This window comes from Anas acuta, chromosome 14, assembly GCF_963932015.1.
Source record: "Anas acuta chromosome 14, bAnaAcu1.1, whole genome shotgun sequence".
NCBI lineage: Eukaryota > Metazoa > Chordata > Aves > Anseriformes > Anatidae > Anas > Anas acuta.
Window position 1 is genome coordinate 5,242,302 of NC_088992.1, and position 21,875 is coordinate 5,264,176.

General features: G+C 41.4%; 1 protein-coding gene across 1 annotated transcript in view; it reads right to left on the reverse strand.

Annotated features, from left to right (window-relative positions):
- Window positions 1-31: 31 nt before the first annotated feature.
- The window catches only part of ADAMTS2 (ADAM metallopeptidase with thrombospondin type 1 motif 2), a 176,938-nt gene continuing 155,094 nt past the window's right edge, over window positions 32-21,875 (reverse strand). Inside the window, exons 13-22 of the mRNA XM_068698738.1 lie at window positions 19,795-19,928; window positions 18,851-18,974; window positions 18,126-18,206; window positions 16,535-16,698; window positions 15,203-15,362; window positions 14,386-14,518; window positions 11,203-11,410; window positions 9,811-9,940; window positions 9,590-9,679; window positions 32-5,339 (exon numbers count right to left, since the gene is read on the reverse strand). Of these exons, the coding sequence (XP_068554839.1) occupies window positions 4,876-5,339; window positions 9,590-9,679; window positions 9,811-9,940; window positions 11,203-11,410; window positions 14,386-14,518; window positions 15,203-15,362; window positions 16,535-16,698; window positions 18,126-18,206; window positions 18,851-18,974; window positions 19,795-19,928 (1,688 nt within the window). The 3' untranslated portion in view covers window positions 32-4,875. The remainder of the gene's footprint in view (window positions 5,340-9,589; window positions 9,680-9,810; window positions 9,941-11,202; window positions 11,411-14,385; window positions 14,519-15,202; window positions 15,363-16,534; window positions 16,699-18,125; window positions 18,207-18,850; window positions 18,975-19,794; window positions 19,929-21,875) is intronic.

The window sequence follows — 21,875 nt, forward strand, 5'->3', positions numbered from 1 at the left end:
CAAAAAAAAAGCACAGGGAAAAGTCAAACACTTTGCAAAAGGACACAGACATTTGAATTTAATAAATTATAAAATTAAAGATTCTAATTTGTATATACATTTTTAATATACAAGAAATGGCTATTTATTGCAATTGCTGTTAAGGCATATGTAAGTGAATGGAAGTTGCATATAGATATTCAGATGAACATAGCTAATACTGTGCATTGTAGGTGAGTAAATAAGACATTAAATGCATTACGTACTAAAATAAAACATAAAACCCTTTGAGTACTGGTAAAGCACCATTTATAAAATTCTCAAAATATCTGAAAGCATTCTATGGAGATGTTGTGAGGTTCTAAATACTGAATGGATATATGAATATAAAAAGTGATGCATTCGTAATAGATTACAGAAATCTTTAAGGCATGTTGGTGGAAAAATGGCAGTCAATTGGAACCAAAGGAACATGAATTGGTTTGAGATCTTTTTTTTTTTTTTTTTTTTTTTGGTGAGGGGCTGACACTTGTGTTTTACGCTTAGACAAACAGAAAAAATAAGAGAGCTGTGTATTTGTATGGTTAGATGAACAGACATCACAAAACGCATTGCTTAATGGGAGTACATTTGTTTTAGCTCTCATTGCTCTGCGACAGCCTCTGCAGGAACATAAACCAGCTTACTTCTAAATCTGCTCTCTTTAGTTTCTGGGGATTACGTTAAATTAAATTACAATTCCGCTCATTATGTCTCAAAATGCGGTACTTGGGCAACAGCAAAATGGTTAAAGGAGACATACGCTGATGATGTTCTTGCCCAATTACAGCCCTGTCAAAAAAAGGATACAGCTGTCAAAGTTCAACCAACCAATAAATGACCAAAATTCCCACCAGGTAACAAGGAACAAGCATCTGCTCACCCAACCTATTGCCCTGTGCTGCTTTTTCTTTATGGACAGAGCTCTGCTCTCTGTTTTCCAGTACAAGTGTGATGTGTGTTCTCAGGAAACCACCATCAAAGGCACTTGCTGAAAACTCATCTTCTGAGATATGCAGGTGAGCTTGAAAAGAAGGCACCTTTCCAGGTATGGAGACTTTTTTCCTCATACAGCTAGACTGTAAAGAGAAGGCAGCTGCTGCCTCTGCTCCAGAAGGAGATGGGCCAGTCTGTGTCTGGGCAATCTAGACCGAAACTGCTCCGTCAAATGTCATTTCAGTGTTCCCCAAAAAGCAGCAAGAAAAATATTCAGTAGAATTAAAAACAGGAAGAAATAAATCAAATTAAACCCCTAAAAAGGTGAGACTGAAGAAGGAGCAAGCCCTTCCCAAATGCAGATCTCACCAAGCATTGCATCAGGTCCCTAACGAGCACCAGATGGAGCGTAGCACCACACCAGATCCAAAACGCAGCAGAAGTTTCCACCTTATCTGGAAAAATGCTTTTGGTCTGTTTGATTGAGAACTGACTCACTCTGGAGAAAAAGCAAAGCAGTCAAGTTCCTGAACTTTGAACCAGCTTTGCAAGTCCAGCCAGGGTGTCTGTGCCGCACGAGAACAAATCCCTGAGCATCAGCCCTCGCGTGGTGGTGCTGACCTTGCCCAGCCCTGCTCACTGGGACACAGCTGGAAATGCTCAGCACAGAACCGCTGAATCCCCTTTGAAGGTTGGGTCACTGCACCGGAACGGGCCTGTGCTCATGCTGCATGCAGAAAGGTCACTTGAAGCCACACTGAAAAAAAAAATCCTGCCCCACTTGCTATTGGGATGCAACTTAAAAGCTTTTTGGAGAGAAGAGGCATTTGTGAGATGGCGTTTGAGCTGTGGGCACCTCCTCACCTGGCATTTCTTCACATTGCCTGGTCAACTAAGCCTGTCCCTGATGCTAAGGAAGACCAGAAGCCATTAGATGTGTTACCTCAGGCTTCTGCAGGCCAGAGATACGGGTCTCCACGAAGTCCCAGAGAGTAAAACGGGTACCAACCAGGGAGCAAACGTCTACCTCACCACCTGCATAACTCCAAGCCCCAGCCCCTCTCTGTCCTTGGGCTTGGCAGGGCTTTTTCCTAAGTTTATCATATGCTTGGAAATACTTCTAGGCTATGACAAAGCTTGGCTTTTTTTGGTGTTGTTCTTATTGTTCACAGATCTAAAAACAGGATAACAACTCAAAGGGGAAGAGATGAGTTCTACACTGACCACGTCTGTGTAAACGAAGTATGAAAAGCAAGAACTGCTCACTATGACTATGGGCTGTGAGCCCAACTACAGCCTGCTCCTCCTGTGGCACAGCCGCTGGAACGATGTTGTTTTAGACACGTCTTCCTTACTTATAAATAGCACGGTGTTTTTTTTCTCCCCTTCAGTGCACATTGTTACTACATTGCTGTTTTACACCGATGTGACCTGACCCTGTGCTGTTACAGAAACTTGCTCTCTCTGTCAGCAGCATCTTCCCGGGGGCCGCTGGAGCAGCTTGCTGCAGCACTGGCATGGAAACCAAGCCAGCTCCGAGAGGCCGGGGGCGGCTGCTCCCCCCTGCGGCTTGGCCGGCTGCTGCCATCACAGCTGCAGCCACGTCTGCTTGGCCCAGGAGATGTTTGCTGGTGCTCTGGGCTTTTATCCGTCCCGTTGTGCTTCCCGGCCTTCACTCCCATCCCTACGCCATCTGAGCGGCTCCCACTCACTCACCCGAACGTACCACCACAGTCCTCTCAAGAAGGGACTCTTGATGCCATCACGCCAGCTGAAAACCTTCCTTCTCTGCCTCGGCTACTACCTCCATCAGGCCCTTTTCTTAAACCAGACTCTTGTCCTTCAAACGCTTCTGGCGACAGTTCAGGCCATTTCAGTGCTGCGAGGACTGCTTTTCCTGCAAGCTCTCGGCCCTTTCCAGCAGGAGCAGCTGCACGAGTTTTGTTGTTTTGTCACTTTTTGAAGAGGAAATCGGGCATCCTGCTCAGCTGGGGCGCGCAGGGCAGGAGTGCTGCCCCGGCGGGGTCGCAGGAAGCCACGTGTGGTTTTCACCTTGCAGTATTTCTGAAGCTTTTTTGACAGCATCCAGGCCACGGGAGAGCTCACCCGTTGCTGGAAATTTGGCACATGCCCAATGTCCGTGTGACTGTGTACAGGCTTCTAGTTGGCTCTGCTTCAAACTCCAAACAGCTCCAGCTAATGCGATAGCCGGAGGATGAGATCTTCCTCTCGGACTGGAAAATCTGAAGCAGACCTACTGAGTGGTAAAAGGAGGATTTCAGGGAAGTCCTGGGCTCTGCAGAAAGCTGACAAGCAAAGAGGAAAGAAATGAAAGAGTCCAAGCCAGGAGACAGGAGAAAAACAGCTCAGATGCCACCTGCAGCAGGAAGGCCACCAGAGCATGCTGCCAGCCTGTGCCACGCTCCTGGGAGAGTTTCCAGGGCTTGGGGGGGAGAAAGGACAATTTCCTCACCTACGTCCAGAGTCCCTGTACAAGCACAGCCCTGCTAAACCCACACCTCAACCAGCAGCAGCTTTTCTACTGCTCTCCACAGGCTCTGGATAAAGCCTTCAGTGCCTGATTTACTCACTTGCCGTTCTGTTGGGATGGCAGAAATAATTCTGACATTGGGTGCTGCAGGCTGGATCTTACTGACCTCCCCATTGCCCAAGGCCTCAAGCACAGAACAATCCCCAAACCAAACAGCTGATCTGAATTTGTCTTCTGATCTCCAACCAGGAATTTGAAATGACCGATGAAAACCATGATGACCCTGAGGGGAAAGGAAGTACTCAAAGGGTTGTCAGGTTACACATTTCTAGCAGACCTGGTACCGTGTGTGTGGAGGGGTGTACATGTCGCTGTAGGGGCACAGGGAACAGTTGTTCACTTCTGTGCCAATAAAGCTGTCCTATGGAAAGGAAGAAAATTATGATTTCCTCCAAAATAACCTTGTCCTATGGGAGAAAAAATAAAAGTTTTCCTAACAAAGCACCAAAGAAAAGGCAACAAGAATCCAGTCATCTTTAACTTAACCAGCATGTGGGTAGAAAAAAATATCAGACCACAAAAAAAGCACCAACCAACGAAGATCACTGAGGCTGTTGCGTTACATGAATGGATACTTGTAAACAGAAAGACGAGGCTGTCATCAGTCCAAGTTGGCCGGACCTACCCTACCTAATGCTAAATGTCTTGCACGTGTTCAAATGTTTGGGAGAATCCTTTAAAATTGCTTATGGAAATATGTAAACTACTGGTTGTCAGTTTTTAATTTACACATAAATATACGGCTACAGAATTTTCTATATATTTTCTTACGCAGTCCCAGTTAAGAAAGCTACGTGAGCACATGCCTGGCTGTAGCCACGGGAGCAGCTCACCTAAAGGCAGCTAACCTGGGGCTGGCACGTCCTCAGGTACCTTCCTGAACCGGGGGCTGAGTTAGTGCCTGGCTTTATGCAATGCACAGAAGCATCACAGGATTGCTGACCACCTGCTTGTCGGTATTAAAGGGATCTTTAGTGTCTTGGGACAATTTTCCTCCATCATAAGTGTTAACTTCCATTGCTATTCCCAAGCAGTTTTACATGGGCTTAGTAGACTTAAATGAGCCCATAAACAAAAAAAACACCTGCTAACCTGGCTTATGTCTTAAGGTTTGTTTGGATTCAGTGAAATGCTGTAATGATATTGCACTAATACTCTGCTGTACCCTGAAAACCTAGCTGTCAAAGTGTTCAGATTAGCACTTACAAAACAATCTGTCGTTTCCATGTATAGTAGGCTTTAGAATTTGGCATCTCTGCCATAGCACCACTTTGATTTTTCCCCATTTGTAGTCTCTACGACATGGGCAATCCTATGATGTTGGTAACATCTCTATAAGAGAAAAATGCTGTTTGTGCCATATTTCCATTTTAGTTTGTCTTTCTAAGAGTCTCTTTTTTCCTTTTCTCAGCGATCAGCTCCTGGATTCTTTGATTCCTTGTCCTTTCATAAGGTATCCTCCTCCGTGTAATGATGTTGTGCTGTGACACTTCGTTGTCCAGCCCATCGATTTTATAGGGAACGTCCACTGCATTAATTTCTGGGTGCTCCTCGGTTGCATTGGAAGGAGGCACGTGTGGTTTAGAAACACGAGGAGGGCTGGTGGCAGGCTGTGTGGTGGAAACTCCCGTGAGAGGGCTGAGGGTTGTCAGGAACTCCTCCTCAATGACATTATTCTTATTTATGTTAGATTTGGTTGCATTGCCTTCCTCGGTTACGTTGTTGTACATATTACAGGACTTGCAACAGAGCTTATTGTAACCGGGAATTGAACAGTACCGAGAGAGAACTTCCATGCGACAAAACATTGACTTGTCTCCTTGACAATGATCTTCTGAAAGAGAAAAAGGGAACAGATAAATAAAGAGCATCTTCACGTTAATCAGAAAAAGAAACACAGCTGAGGCTTTGGCAGTGGGCTGAGGATTTGCTATTTTAACGTGGGATGGGAAACTGGCAACTGAACCTTCTAGCAGCAGAAGCAGACTTAATGTTAAACCTAAAACTTGACTCACTTGTAGGAAAGCAAAACCTGATCTAACCTCTATGGACTGGCCCTGTCCACGCTGATGGACCTGAACACTAATTTTTGGCTTTGCATTCTACAAGTGCTACCCCGGAGACTGTCACCAAGGTTTTTATTAATAATTTTTTATTCTTATTTTTTTCCTTTGCACCGTGTAATGTTTTTATGCAATCTAGCAGTGACTAACCAAAGTCAGGGGGAATTTATGTCTATCTCGACTGCTTTGAGAAAGTTAAGTCCTATTTCTATGTGAACCACGTAACTCTCAGAATTAATACATTTCCCACTGGAGCAATTTTTCTTCCAGGTACCCCGGTTCTGAAAGAGGCAGCATCGCCTGAGCATGTCCCTTGCTTGAAAAAGAAGTGGCGCATTTAGCATAAGGCTTTTCTCCTCCTCCTTGAACAGCACTGGTATTTTTAGGCCAACAACCTCCAGTGAGATGGAGCCAAGCCAGTCCATTAATGACTGGGAGACATTAAAAAAAAGTAATTTTTTGTTTCCCTGAGTAAAAAATAAACATATGAGAGGGAAAGAATGACAACGTATGGGTTCTGAGCTGTCAACACCTGATATGTCAATGCACATTACATTACAGGTATCATGCCAGATCCTGATCTTGCTGAACCGTAGGTGGCGTGATGTAGGCTAGGGTGCTGAAGTGGAACAGATCACACCATTGGATTGTCTAAGAGGCACTGACTGAAGTCTACTCAGAGCTGACTCAAGCCCATGTGATTTCTGCTCAGAGGATGAGAAGACTGAACTGGTGGTGGATGGATGGCGAAGGCTTAGCGGGCTCCTCTGAGAGAAGCTCCCTGTTCTCCGTCCCACAGACAAGCCCCATGCCTCCTGTGTCTCAAGGGTGAAGTGATGGAGCCAGGAAGTACCAGGAGCTGCAGGGAAGTCAAATTCCCAACACACAGCCCAGGCTGGAAGCAAGAGGAATCAGAGGGCTTGCAGGAGAGGAGAGTGCCAAGGAGAAAGGCAGACGGACCAACACTTGGCAAAATCGGTAACAAAATATTTTCTCTGTGACCACAGTGCTGAGGCAGATGAAATCACTTCTGCCTCTCTCCTTACTCTTCCTACATCTCCACCTACTCTTACAGTAAAAGATGAGTAACTCCAATTACCCGCCTGTACTCAGAGCACATGTGATCACACAGCGCGTTCCTGGAGCTCGCTTTTTGCCATCCTGCTAGGAATACTGACTTACCCTGTCAGCAACCTTACAGCAAAGTAGAAAACCAGAGCAGATTCAGAGATACCAAGTGAGCTCAGAAAGTGTAGGTGTCGCCTCTTCACTCATCCTCAGTTAACAAAATAGGGCATTATAGGTGTTTAATTGGCAAACATATCAGTCTAAAATAAACTAAGAATTATTGCTGCTGCTTTAAAATTCTACCAAAGGTGAAACACCTTTCTTGCATTGTATTTATGCCCAAATTGTTGCATTTGTTGCAGTAAACAAAGTTCTTATTATTGTTTTCAAATGCATCAATTCATTTTCACAGTTTTCAAATGCTAAACTGAGGCTGCTGGAAAAGGAAAACAACTCCTTCCTTAGGAACCTAAGAATAGTATTTTGGTTCAGGACATGTTTTCAGACCAGCCTTTAAGAACTGGAACTGTCAGTATCCTCAGGCGTAACGCTATACAAAGGACTGCATGTGCCTATACAGCTTTACATATTTTTACATATTTTTTTTACATATTTTTTACATACCATGTAGAATCCCCTTTGAACATTTTGCCTTGTGTTGCATCACTTTAATGCAAGCTCCTCTAAATGGCTTGCAAAATAAAAGTCAACAAGCGTAACACTTAAATGTAGCTTCAACAAGGCAGATCTGTTCCTGGCTTTGCTAGAATCACTAAAAACACCTTTAGAAAAATGCCTTTTTTCTGTCAAAGTCTGTAATGTCATCTTAAAAATGCATGAAAATAAATCTGCATGAAATAATACGCTTAATGACATCTGATAAGTTATGTAAATAAACTTTGTATCTTGTGAATGTCAGAATGAAAATTTAATCTTCTATCCAAACCAAAATATCCAGATTTGCTGAACTTTTATTTATTTTTACTTGCAGTATGCATGACAGACTGGAAGTATATCTTCAAAACATCAGTAAGAAAAAAATAAATCAGTTTCACAGTCACTTTGGTACACATTAGTCTCATAAAAAATATTGAAAAGCAAACTGAATTGGCACATCTTTAATATTATGTTAAATACATACAAAACACTAATAAAATATCCCTGATAAACCAAAGTGCATATAGACATAGTGCACAATGCCCAGATACCTTATTGCACCATTCTCTATAGCCACCCATCTCTTGAAACATCACTAAACATTGTCTATTTAAAGGTAACAGTCATGAATATATTTATACAGTTAAACATCAATTATTTTACATAACAGTATTCAGTGCCAGATACGTGTCTTTGCTTTTTCACCTTGTCATGTAGATTGTTAACATGTTTCAAGAAATTATCATATTAACAGCAAAATTTAAATATGTGATCACATGATAATGACAAGTTTGAAGTGCTACACTGTTGAAGATCCAAAGATTCAAAAATGCCACTTTTGTAAAGAACATGATCAATGCAATAAGGTAGTAATTTGCTCCAAGACTGCAGGTTTAAAACTGATACGTTTCTACTATTGTTACTGACTGTCACAAACAGTTTTATGAGTTGTGAATTCCAAATCCTCAACACAAACACGTACGGTGAAGCAACAATGCCAGTTAGATTTCAGTAAGTCAGGTAACAACCCTGTCTTTATGAAGGTATGGATATGCACTGTGCAAATTAACCTCGGATTAAATTTACTGCCTTGTAATAGTTATCGTTCAAGTAAAAACACTCCATATGAAGATTAACTCAAGGTACCAGTGTACTGTTTATATTTAAAGCTGGATCTGGTAAATTAATGCCATTTACATTTCAACATTAAGGCATTTTTCTAAAATTCTTCTTCTAAGCAAAAAAAAAGCAATAAAAATTGAGGTAATTCTGTAGTAGTTCACACTGTTATGTTTGCCAGTTGACACTTCTATAGAGCACACACACACACGCACACACACACACGCACAAACCATACCAGTCAAGTCAGACATGCACATGGTGAAAAAAGACCAAAGATGTAATGAGTATAAACAGCTCCTCGCCGAGCAGCTGGAGACATCGTAGTCAATGAAATGTCATATTGCCTCAACCAAGTAAACAGAACCACCACACAACCTTCAACATGGACCATGCCCGTTTTGCCTTTGTCTTTGTTTCTAAAGCGAAAGTAAACAAAACTGGCAAAAATTGTGTGATGGGAAAATGGATGCAGCTTTTCACAAGGAAAAATATTTCGAACCACCAACAGGAGTTTGGCGAGAGCAGACAGCGTCATAGCAGCACTTCAGGTACCGACAGAAACTGAGCGTCTGGTGTCAGTGAGCCCTCCCACAGGTCACAAACACAAATGGTAGGGTCAGGAATAAAAAAATGAGCAGCAAGGGTGAGTAAAGCAACAGCACCACAAAGGAAAATGGAATGGATAAGTTCTTTCATTCAACAGCCTACCCTGTCAGAAAACTGAAACTAGAGTTATGAGATTTAGGGTCTTCAGATAAAGGAGAACTTTAGCACTACAAGGTGTCATTATTGTGATGTGATCACATTCACAATAAGTTCTCAGTTTTGCTATCAAACTGAACATCATGAACCAGTAAGAGCCTTTTTTCACCATCACCAAGCAACAAGCAAACTGATCCCAGCTTCCCTTCAGAGGACTGCAACATACTGTGGAGATCCAACTTCACACATCCAACACTTCAAGACCTCCACCACCAGTGCTACACAAGCTCCAGAGAAGAAAGACACCGAGCACCAAGTGCCTGGTGTGAAAAAAAGATTCAGCCCAAGATTTAAACTTGGCAAAGTCAAGGGAATTTTCCGCATAGAGAGAAGAAAAGAGCAAAAGGCAAAGTCCACATTCGATGTGGCATGCATTTAAGGGCAAAGGCAGAGTTATAAATGGGTCTTTTACTTGAAGATATTTTCTGGATGGGATAGTCTGGATCAGGTCTCGACAGCCATTGTATCATGTAGGTTTTCTTGGAAGGATCGGAAACATTTCCTTGAATGGAGGAAAAAGAAAGATCAATATTAGCATTAAGTAGTTTGCCTGTCAGAAGTGCATCCAAATAAATGCAGTCAACTTTATTTATTTTCAGTGAGTAATATATGCTAGAAAAGTCAAACACTTACTTGGACACGGAGGTAGTCTGCAAATCCTTACGGTCTCTGGTTTGGCTTCCTTGCAAAGGCCGATAGCATTGTCCCTGGTCCGGCACAGGACGGGGCGATCCTGTGTGCCATTTCCACAGCTGACAGAACACTGAAAGGACATGCACCAGTTAGACTCTGAGTCACCCTTTGAAAACAATAGGTTAGAAATTATTTTTTAAATTTTAAACCAGTGCACTTGATTTGAGCTGACATGGTACAGTATTTGATCCAGAGCAATACCTTCAGTAGCTAAACAAGAGGAGGTGCCGCTGCTTTTTGGGGCATACAAGTATAGAAACAACTGAAAATGTGAAGCATCTATTCATAATGTGCACCAGGGATAGCATTCCTTGTGACACCTATTAAACCTAGGGAGGACAAAAATTGCAAAAATGGCATGGTTCCAAAATGAAATGTATCTACATATAGAGCCATATTTTTAGAACAATTTAATGGGGAAATACTGAGATGAAATTCAAAGATCCTGTGCATCAGAATTATAAGAATAATTTCATGTTATAACATTGTACTCACATTTCCTGCCATTAGATAACTGCAAAGGTTAGTATATATGAATAGATGAAGCTTCTTATTGCTCTACTAAACACTGCAGCAAGAAATAGTCTGTGTACAGTGTATTACTTTCCTTGCTCACACGAGGAGTGTGCTGAAGAGCCAGCAATGAAAAGCACAAAATGCCCAGCTCCTGACACTTGTTACAGGAATGACTGAATCCTGTTTTGCCCATAGTAGTGGCAAACAAAAAAAAAGTAGAGGAGAAGTTGCTCTGTGAATAGTTGTCCTGTGTTTCCTTAGGAAACTAGGTTAAAAAAACTCTGTCCTTTGGCTTATGGAAAGAACTTTACGAGACTGAGCAGTTAAATCTTCTGAAGGCCTTTACATCAAAGATGCTTGCACCTTTTGATCTCCATGAGCTTGGTGCCTAACTTTCTTAGCTGCCCTTAACCACAGTAACTGAAAACTTCGATGTCTTCTTTACTTGAAAGACAATAAAACAATGACAAAAGAATTAATTGCCCTTCTTGCAGCTAAGTCAACAGGTAAATAACCGTGAGCAGAATAAAGAGCAGGCAGAAGTCAGCTTTCCCAACCCTGACATCATCTATGGCGAGAGGTGGCTTCACAGGGTCTGAATCATCCATCATCATGGCAGGATGGCTTCACTGGGCAGTTCACTGCCACCATCTCTCCATCCAACTCACCTTCCATCACATTAGTAACAGTCTAAGACCCTCTGTGTGGGTGTTAGTTTATCACCTTAAAAAGCACTGGAATAGAAAGCACAGAACAAACTCTCCACGATTTTCTCATAAGAAATTAGTTGCTTGAGGCCCCCAGAAAAAAACTGACCTGTGACCAGGACCCTATTCTCCACTGTGCTGGACAAAGCTCCCGGTTGCAAGGCCTCCTGCCTTCTGGACGATCATTGTTGCAGTACTTGGTGTGAACAGACCGATTTGTGTTGTCGTGCAGAGGCTGGATGCATCGGACAGATCGCACTTGGTATCCTGTTTTCCCACAACTTTTGCTGCAAGGCTCCCATTCTCCTGTAACCCATCTGTGTCAGCAAAGAGAAAGCAAGTTAAGTAAAATACTCTGTCTCCTAAACTGGATGTATTGAAACTGTCTGTTGAAGAGCAACTCTTAATCAGGGCGTTAACAGGATGTTAGTACAGGTTCTGATATGGAAAAAGAAGATGATGAGCAAACCAACAAAGAGTTCTGGGGGGTGTTATTTAATCACATCCCTGAAAAATCACTAATAAGACCCAGATCTTCAGATTCACATGTCTTTCAATTAGTATCTCTGATTTTTTTCTCCTAAGTTGGAACATGCATTCATCCAAAGGTTACTTTCCACACTGGTAGGACAATGCCATGTGGTTCTGAACTGTCCTGTTAGCAGATCTGACCACTGTAATTAAAATTGATTTACCATTTTTTTATACTGCAGTCAAAGCTGTTTACCAGAAAACTGTATTAGATCCATTTACTAATTGAAATCCATCACCTTTATTGAATGTTAAGGCAGATTTAGCCATTAATAACCTTGAAAAAACTCTTATAAAATGAAATTTACCTTTTTTTTTTTAAATGCAAAGGAAGCCTAAATGGTCTCAGACCAAATATAAATGTCCTCCCTTACTAAGCTTGAAAATACACTAATTTCACTAGTTTGAACTAAGAGGAATGTGTGTTGCTGAACACTTACATAACCTTTAACTTCCTATTATTCTTGCCTTTCTTTCAGTCATTCAAAATGCATTTTCCCAAACACAAATTTAATCATGTTTAATTCATAACAGAGAATGGAATTGCGTATTTTTGGAACGGAAAAGTAAGGAAGCATTAAAAACAACCCAAGGAGCCAGTGCTTTGAATAGCCCCAATACAAAATTTCAGCTTTGAAGGACAAACATTTTGGTCCAGGGACTGAGTCACCATTTTAAAATATCATATTAATGCCAACACTAGATCCAACTTGACAAGAGCTCTTTTGCCTTAAGGGCACCTGGTAGAATACTTCTTCCACATTGATATTCTGTAGGTAAGGCTGGGTTTTGGGGGCATGACTATATATCGTTCTCTAGCAATAACTCTTTATGGTTCTCCCTGTTCGTCTTTTTCTTGCATACAGGTTTATGCATTACTGTGAGGTGTTTTGCAGCTGTGACAGTATGACATTGCCACTAGGATAATTATGTCAGATGGTCCCTCTGAGTACTTGTACAATCAAAGCTCTGCTGAAGTACCACAGTGCAGACAAAGCTTCTGCTCATTTATCTCTCAGATAAGCATTACTCTTGCTTTGCTTCATTTGTTTTGATTTTAAGCTGGCTCCTCCAAGACTGCATAGAAGTTATGGTCTGTAATTTTTAAAGTCAAAAGCAGCCAACCCCAGGGTGTTGCTGAGCTTCCAGGTCCTGGTGCACGTATGGGCTGTGCACCAGCCGTCCCCGCAGCTGGGTTCCTAAAGGCCGTGAATCCCAACATCATAAATGTTTGGTCTAGGAGAAGGCAAAACTTCACAGAAAATCAGAAGGTCTGAGTTTAAAACATGTAAATCAGTTTGGACACCAGAAAATGTCACATGTGGTTTGTAACATGGCATAGACGAACACTTCACTGAAGAAATATCCAGAATATGAACCGATTGTCCTAAAGTATTCATAAAATCCTGTTTTTAGAAATAGTTAAGAAATATCATAGGCACTAAGAAATGCATCAAGCTCCCAAGTTAAGCAAAAAGTACAGTGGTAATCATCCCACTTTCTCTTTGTAACCTATTGAAATTACACAAGCTGTGGAACTCAGAGCCATAAGTTCTAAGGTGATTTCTGAGTCAAAGTTGTTTTTTTTTCCCATTAACCACGAAGAAGCAGCTATCAGTGTGGTTCTGGGTATTGCAGAGCTTCATAAAATCTCTTATATAATAGCCTCTCCTATATATAAGTGCAAAATGCTCCAATGCTATTCTGTAGAAACAGGCAAGAGAAACATTCAGGAATCTAAGTTCAATTTAAGATCCTATTGAGACTTTGTGGTACCTGGGTCCAATTATATTTGTGTCTGAAAGAAGAATACAGTCCTTTCCAGAGAGTCTGAGATATGATCATTAGGTTGTTACTTCAGTTCCAATAAATAAACGTTAAATCCTGACCCGTGCTGAGTTTATGGGGCATAGTTTCTTGATTTTTCTTTTTCAAATCTCTTTTGAAAATAAGTTAGGAAATATTGTGTGATATGTTCTACTTATTTGTTGTGCTCCCTGGAATCCAGACTGAGTCTCCAGAGGTAAAATCTGAAATCAACATACTCCTTCTTTGTTGCAGTAGCAATATAAGGAATAAAAAATAAAGAATAAGGATTATAAGAGCACTACATGTGGCAGGGTAACCTGCTGCCAGTCAAAAAAGCCCCTGAAAAATGTAAATAAAAATATTCATAACAACTGACTATATACAGCAAAGATGAACATACACCAGGTGTACCATGCCACATGAGGACAGCCAGAGAAACCAAGCAGGCCAAATATTTTTCCCGGTATTACATGTCCAAAAATATGCTGTGAACTCTGGGAATATTTGTGTTTGAGCACATGTATGACATTGGTTTTCTTATGTAGCACTCAGTAAATTTGTTCTTACATGATTATCTCACACTGTGTAAAATCAACTAGTATAAACTGAATTTATATCTATTTTTTATTACCTCAAGATGGCCCAGACACAAATGTTTGGACTAAGGCAGCATCGCTTTTCTAATCCAACTTATTTCAGAAGTCATAGGAGCCAGTAGTCCCAGGAATGGTATTTCTACAAGCAGAATACAGCATCACACCCTCACAGCCCTGCGTCTCTGTAATGATGTACAGATGTCCTTGAAGGCTCTTAAGTTCCAGCAGCCATGCATCATGTTGGAAAAGCAGCTATCAAGCTTAAACTGCCTTCTTCAGGCTGATAACAGCTAGTTGGGTGTGATGCAATCACAGGTGCCACTGACCAGTGCTGGTTGGCTCCAAGAAATACTTACATGGGCTGGGAGCACTCCTGCAGATTGCACACCCTGCGAATGGGTTTCGGCTTCTGGATCAACTCGCAGTAACTCCGATGAACCATCTTGTGGTCTGTCTTCCTCCGGCAGCCATATTTTGTGAATTGGTAGCCTGAAGAAAGACACTCCTCTTAATTTCAGGACTAGCAGTTCTTACATGGGACTCAGGTTTCAAACAAAACTGCACACACACTGTCAGAGGCTGCAGTTTGAACTACAGGTGAACATGCTACAAAAGGAACTGTCATTTGCACTGAATAAACACTTGAATTCTTGTAGACCAGCACCCAGACTTGTTCATCCCCTTTGCTGTTCACTACGGGCTATAATGCAAAGAACACCACCACCTAGTGTTTCAATCCTGCACAGCCACGCTGAGCGGCTAAAACCTGCTCGTCACTCTGGTGGACATCAATCAGGGCCTCCATCTGACTCCCAAAGCAGGAATCTTCACATTGCAACGTCCACATCACAGAGTGCAGACCTATTGAAGGCCTGTCCCCGCTGCACCACGATGTTTGGCACCCTCGTGTCTCAGAGACTCTCACCCAATCTTGCACACTTGTACAATTTTTCAGTTTAATAAACTCAAGTCGGAAATGAGTCATCCCAGATCTGCCCCAAGAGCCTTTTTAATCAGATTTTTAACACCATTTGTTATTTATTTATCTTTTTTTTGTAACCTAAATGAATCCCTCCTGTACTCCTGCTCTCACTAACATCTTGTAGCAATGAATTCCATACATGGTGTTCCTTCTTTCAGTTTTCTGCTTTGTTGTTTTTTTTTTGTTTTTACCTCCCCCACAAGGTCTTGAACATTGCGACCATTTCTTCAGAGCCCATTCATACGATACCGAGTCCTCTTCCAAAACATTATTGTTATCTACATTCAAAGAATCTTCATGGATCATATACTTGTAAGTCAGAGATATCTTGGCACTACCGTGAGGAATCACCTAATAAACAAAACAGATGTAGAGAAAAAAAAGATTTAAAGACTGGTATCAGAAGCTATGCGAGATGACATGAAATAGAAATCATCATGGTTCAGATACAAAAACATCCCCTGAGGGATTTAAACCTTTTAGCTGCACTCAACACATTTTTTTTTCCTGATGAAAAAGTATCTCTCTCCTTGTGACACAGAGTTTCTAAACTGCGTATTAAAGACTGTTGTTGATTTAGACTGATGTTTCTTGCCAGCATTGGACTGACTTCACAATACTAAATTTTTTCCATATCCCATCATAAAGGAAGGAAATGTTCTACTAAAATGATAATGGATAGTTCCACTAAAAGAAAAGGCAAATTCAAATACACCAATAACTGAAAGAGGTGGAGAAAAATGCCTAAATTTCTGATAAAATACAAATACTCCTATGATAATCTAGGGAATTCTGTGAGGCTTGCTACTTTATCCTGTTAGAAGCATAAACTATTTAGAAAGAGTTTTTGCTATCACACTGCACCAAGACAAATGCAATAAAACATAACTCAATGTGAATAAAGTGTAAAGTATTGCTCCTTTGAAAACATAACATTTATTCTTCCTTTGATGTTCAACTGGTGCAGACCAACACATTATAGCTGCTTTCAGAGGGATTCTGAATCAACCCACTCCTACTTATTGTAGTCTATCATTTGCTATTTTGCAATGAAAAAAGAAGATAGTTACGAGGGTTTTGAAGTACAGAACTGGTAATGCTCTAGCAAACTGAGCCTGGAAGCCCAGGAATCCTGCACTGGACTTTGCATGATACATTTTCAAAACATGGACAGGAGGAGTCCTTAGACCTATCTGATATGAATCACTTTGATTTTTTTTTAAACTAATGATCATGTAATAGATATGGTAAGTGGGCTGAAGAGTCTTTATTCAGTGACCATTTTCTTGGCTATTCTCAGGAAATAATCAAGAGGTTGCTCAACACGTAATCCTGGGTTAAAACAATTCATGTACAGAGCAGTGAACTAGGAGAAAGGAATTGAAATACATCTTCTATTGTCTTACAATCGAAACAGATGTCTTCTTGTAACTCACAAGAGGAATCTAAAATATATTATAGCACATTATGACTCTGTAATCCTGACACTGTGTTCCATGGAAGATGGTTTTCATTTGACTTACCAGAATAACTATTCCATTACGCAGAGGCCCCATGGTCTGCACGGTTTCTCTATCATCATCATTCCGATATTCCCACTCCACACCCATGTCAATAAATACTTTAGAGTCTGGCACGTAGTTGTCTTCACTTAGAATGAATCTTCCCGTTTCACGATTTTTAATTGCTAGAAACAACATAAGAAATGTGAATAGTAAAGGTTCACTTCTCATCTCTGTTCTTGTCTGCTCGTGTCCCAGTGGAAGAAGCAGAAAGGCCAGGCACAGCAGTGTGCAATTTCCTTCTGTTCCCTCACAGGTTTGGAAAGACTTTTTCAGGTGTTTCACTGAACTGCCAACGCTTTCCTGCTCAGCTCCAGAAACATCAATCGCTCTCTTTTTTTGGGTTTTTCATAGCCTGCCCTGCCAGAGAAATGAGGCCAGCACAACCGCAGTGTGTGCGCCTGTCTCTGCCTGCTCCCAGCTAATGACTTCTCAGCCCACTGGCCAAATCTGAGCTAATTTGACCACCACCTGGGGGTCCCGTGGCTCCTCAACTCTTTCACATCTTGTGTTATTGCTCCATGAGAGAAAGGCTTGTGGGCTAACCCACAGCAGTCCCTGCTACAAGAGAGAGGGAGGCTGGAAATTGTATTCCTTCTGCTCAGACACAGCCCTGCTAACAATACAGCCCAGATGAAGCTCCTGGTGCTCTGCAGGAGCGTGCTCTTATGCACAACGCGTGACTCCTTGATTAACTGTAATGAGCGTCCCATCCTTCAACTGGAGAAACTTCGGCCACCTTTGTATCAGGACTCTTTGTTTTTCCCTGAGATGGAAAATTTGCTCTCCCCATTAGAAGCAGCAGGGACTGTTTGTTATTTACTGCCAAGTTTTAACTCTCTTCTCTCTCCAGCAGCTAACTGAGCCCTCCCCGCCTCAGCACTGGCCAGCTCTTTGTTCCCCCATGCACCGCTTGCCCCACACTGACAGAAGAGCCTCGTCTGAACCTGTGAGTGATGGCTCCTGCTCCACGGGGCAGGATGGGAAGCATTTACTGGCAAGAAGTTTGACTGACTCATGATACAATTAGTAGGCCATTCACTGTGAATCTACTTCCAATTAATAACAGCCTAGTAGATACTGCGTCTCATCGATTACATGGCACTGCTAGGAGAGGATTTCAATTACTTCCTAAGCTGTGTGATTGATTGGGCAGCCTTGTGTCAATACTGCTAGCAGTGGGGCAGAATCCAAAATGCAGGGAATGCACCCACTGCTCTTGGGATGAAACTGGGAAATGGCTGAGGAAGGGGTACATGTTGCGAGAGACGTACATGAAGATAATGCACTGCAAACCATAAAGCAATTCAGCTCCTCTTTCAGCAGCTTTCACACATGCAGGGATGTTCTTGCTAGGACTCCAGAGAATACAGCACAGGGAAATCACATTGCCAAACAAGTTTCCTAATATAACATACTTGAAGGAGGTATGTGATGTGGGAGGATAATGGGTAAACAAATGCATAAACACATTGTGAGGCTCCAGAGTCAAAAATAAACAGCAGAAAAAAATTATTCTGACTGATTTTTTTCCTCCTTGTTACATACTTACCAAGATTATGACTAGTGGCATCTGTTTCCTGTATAAGTAAATGTCTTGCACCAACAGGAATTTCAAACATCTTAATGTGACCTTTATTGCAATATTTAAAAAGATAGTAACTGGTTAGTATGCATCAAACAGGAAGAGCCTGTCTAAGGAATTTAAACAAACATTATTGTCTAATACCAGGGCATATTACAGAAGCTGAACCTCATCCAGCATCATTCCCATCCCTATTTCTGTGCCAGGTGATGAAATGTAACAGGAACAAAGGGCTTTGGGTCAAAAGAAAAATGCCTTGTGTGTCATCAACAAACCAAATTTGCTTCAGAATAAAAAGTGCTTCGAGTGCCATACACATCCACAAAGACCATGGAAGCTCGTGCCTGACAGTGAGTGATGACAACATATTACTGCAGTACTGCGTGACTCAGACCGAGCAGCCGAGTGACATCAGCAGCACAAATCAATCCACAGTTCGTCAACAAGGAACGCTGAAGCCCTCCTTCTCTATGCATGTGCAGGCCCTGATATCAGCAGACTTAAATGATCACTGGAAAAAAGTCTCATTTTTTAATTCTAGGCATGTCTGAAAGTCCAGAGAGTTTACTGGAATTAGGGATGCTGTAAATTATTTGTGATTGCTCTGGTATTTTCCATGAGACTTTAAATACTAGAAGAGATCAAACAAAAATACCCTGAATTCCCTAAGACAAAACACTCAACACACTGACCTTGTTTCTTTGGTACTCTTGAAAACGTTCCTTTCACCACTTTGCAGTGGGAATTATCTCCTCCACAAACACCACACTTATCTTCCTGCTTTGTGGAACCTATGACCCTGTCACACCCAACTTTCTGTGCACAAAAGAGAAAATCAGTCATTTTTACTTATCCAAGCTTCAGTTCAAATGAGCCTTTACTTCAGATACCAAAGTCAAAACTTCTTCTTCAGCAAAGTACAAATTGTAGTATTTTCCTGGAAAATCAGCATCTAACTAGATTTTTAACATTTGTACTTCTAGTTCTTATAATATCTGTCAATTAGGTGATGAGATTTTAATATTCTTCAAAGTAGTCTTCCTTCCTAAGCAAAGCAGCACTGCTAAGGAAAAGCTCTTAAACCTCAGCTTATCTTAAAGCAGATGCTTAAATTCCAGGGGAATCAAAGCAACTGTGAGAACCTCCACCAGTGCTTTGCTGAGTCAGAGCCTCTAATTCTGTTGAAAGATGACCTGTGTCAGATCCCAATTTAGAGGAACTTGTATTGATTTTTTAAAAATAGCTTGATCAAGTACAGAGAGAATGCACATCAGTCACATATTACCAGCGCTTTCCTTGAAAGCTGCTGCATGTTAGTATTTCATTGTACATTCCACCCCCACTAAACCTTAGCAGGAAAAGCTTTCGTTGAAAGCTAATTGTAATAGTTCATCTTAAAATACCACATTAAATAGTACTTGTGTAGGTAGGCGCTGTTGGAATTGAGTCACATGCAGTGTGATGGTAACTGTGAATATCACACATAATATTGTGACAATAATTCTAATGAAATCTCCTTATTGCCCAAAGTGTTATTATACCTACTTAAATACTCATTCTCGGAGAGAAACATTCAAGCTACCATTTAAATTGTTTTCACAATACTAAGCTCTGAAACAAGTAACCACAAGCTTACCAAGCAGTCTCCCCTCACACAGATGCTGTAAGGATCTTTGTAGGAGCAGCGAGTCCCATCATGTACCATCCTCTTCATATACACGACATCGCCCGTTTCTTTCGATTCACAGTACAGGTGGCACCTTTCCTTAGCTGGAAAACAGAATTGCACAAGTTCAGCTACAACAGTTTATTTGCTGATTTTGTGAACGTGACAGTGTTTTCATTACTCCCTCTCACTCCTTGCACACATCACAGGGAAATACAGTGCCCCATAAATCATCGATGCTTATCTCCTTTCAAAGGCTGTGTGACCATTTGGTAACTGATGAGCCATAAAGCACCCAAGTGTCACTATTAGGAGACAGTCTTAGAAAATAACAGATCATTTACGTTCACTGGGGCCTCCATTTAATTCCATGCCAGATTATGCAATCTAGAAGAGGTTTTGGCAGCCTGCTACCTGTGAGAGATGAAGGTTTCTGCATCAATTTCTCCTACAGTGCACCTAAATCTGAAAAAGCAAAAGCAATTTTGCCATTAAAAGCAGTCGTTTGATGCTAAGTGAATATGGATTCTAAAATGTCTTCAGAGACAGCTGGGTCACACTAAATAAGAAGCTGATTCTCCTTCTTTGTTGAACTTGTATTTCTGATAGTTTAAACCATTAAGCAAGATGAGATGTCGAAGATATTTGGAATAACACAATTTTTAACCACTAATACATGCACAAGCCTCCAGACAAGTGTACCTCTTTCTCCTAAACTGCTCCAAAGAACCAAGAACAATGAATAAATCTGAAATGACTGGTCAGTGGCTGAATAAAAATGTCTTCCACCAGTTTATTTCATTTTACCCATTTCTCTTGTTTTCCCCTGCCCTATCATTGGATTCACCATGCTTTTTTTTGGCAGTGAAGAGTAGATGGCCTTCCTATTAGATGAAACAAATAAAGATTCGGAGGTTTTAACATGATTAAATCTTAGAACACTTTTCCCACCATTTAGAAGAACAGTGAACCTTCAATTACAGTAGTTCAATTAACATAAATCTTCACAAGCCCTTTGCGTTCTTCCCTTGTACAGTTTCATGGCCTCTGCCCTCTTTTAATAAAGTTCTTGTTATTGCTGCTGATGTCCTCATGGCCACTGGGTATTGGTACATCAGAGACCTTTGTTACTGCTCCTGACCAATGCAGATACATCTTGCAAAAAATGTAGTGTCTAGACTATTAAAGCAGGTACTTTACTTGTGCAGAATCTTAACAGAGGAGATATTAAGGTTAAGTTCACAATAATCACAGACCCGTGGATCTGCATGTATTAGGAACATTAAGCTATGCACACGACATAGATGTGCACCCCCCCCTCTCCCCCCCCACATACCATACATTCACTGCATGCGATGAAATGCAAACATCAGAAGGTTGGAGTGGCTGCCACTGGCCCAGTCCAATGGCTTTATCTTAGAAAGAACTTTCCCATTGCTCCCTAAGGATGGTAAATTTGCAACTGCAATTAAATGGGACCCTGGTAATTGCAGTGAATTGTTCTCTTTCTATTCTCTTTCTATTCACTGGTGTCTGGCATAGTAGAGGTGCAGGAGCACAAAATCCAGCATCTGCCTGTCCATTGCTGTACCCCAGCTCAGTGGCTTTTCTCTGGGCACGGGATGAAACGTACCTCCCTGTCCCCATCACAGACACGTGTCAGAAGTGTCCAGCTGAGCTGCATGTCAAGTACATGGATTTATATCACTTCTGAGTTGTGGCCCTGTTATCTGCACGAAGTACGTCACTGGTATGCCTTACCTCTACAAAAGGCAGTTTTAAATATATTAAAGTTCACGCATAAACCATCCTCTGGCCTTTCTTCACAAAAAAAAAGAAAAAAAAAGAAAAAAAAAAAGCTGTTCCCTTTAGTAACACCACAGAGGTAAATGTAATTCTCACAAAGGGGGGCTGCAATTTGTACCACAGCTATGTGGAAGACCAGCAGTGGCCAGTGATCAATCCTCAGACATCACTGAGCTGGTTTCTGACCCAGAAGCCATTGAATTTAATAGAAAATGTCTGATTAGTTTCAGTGGTCTTTGCAGCAG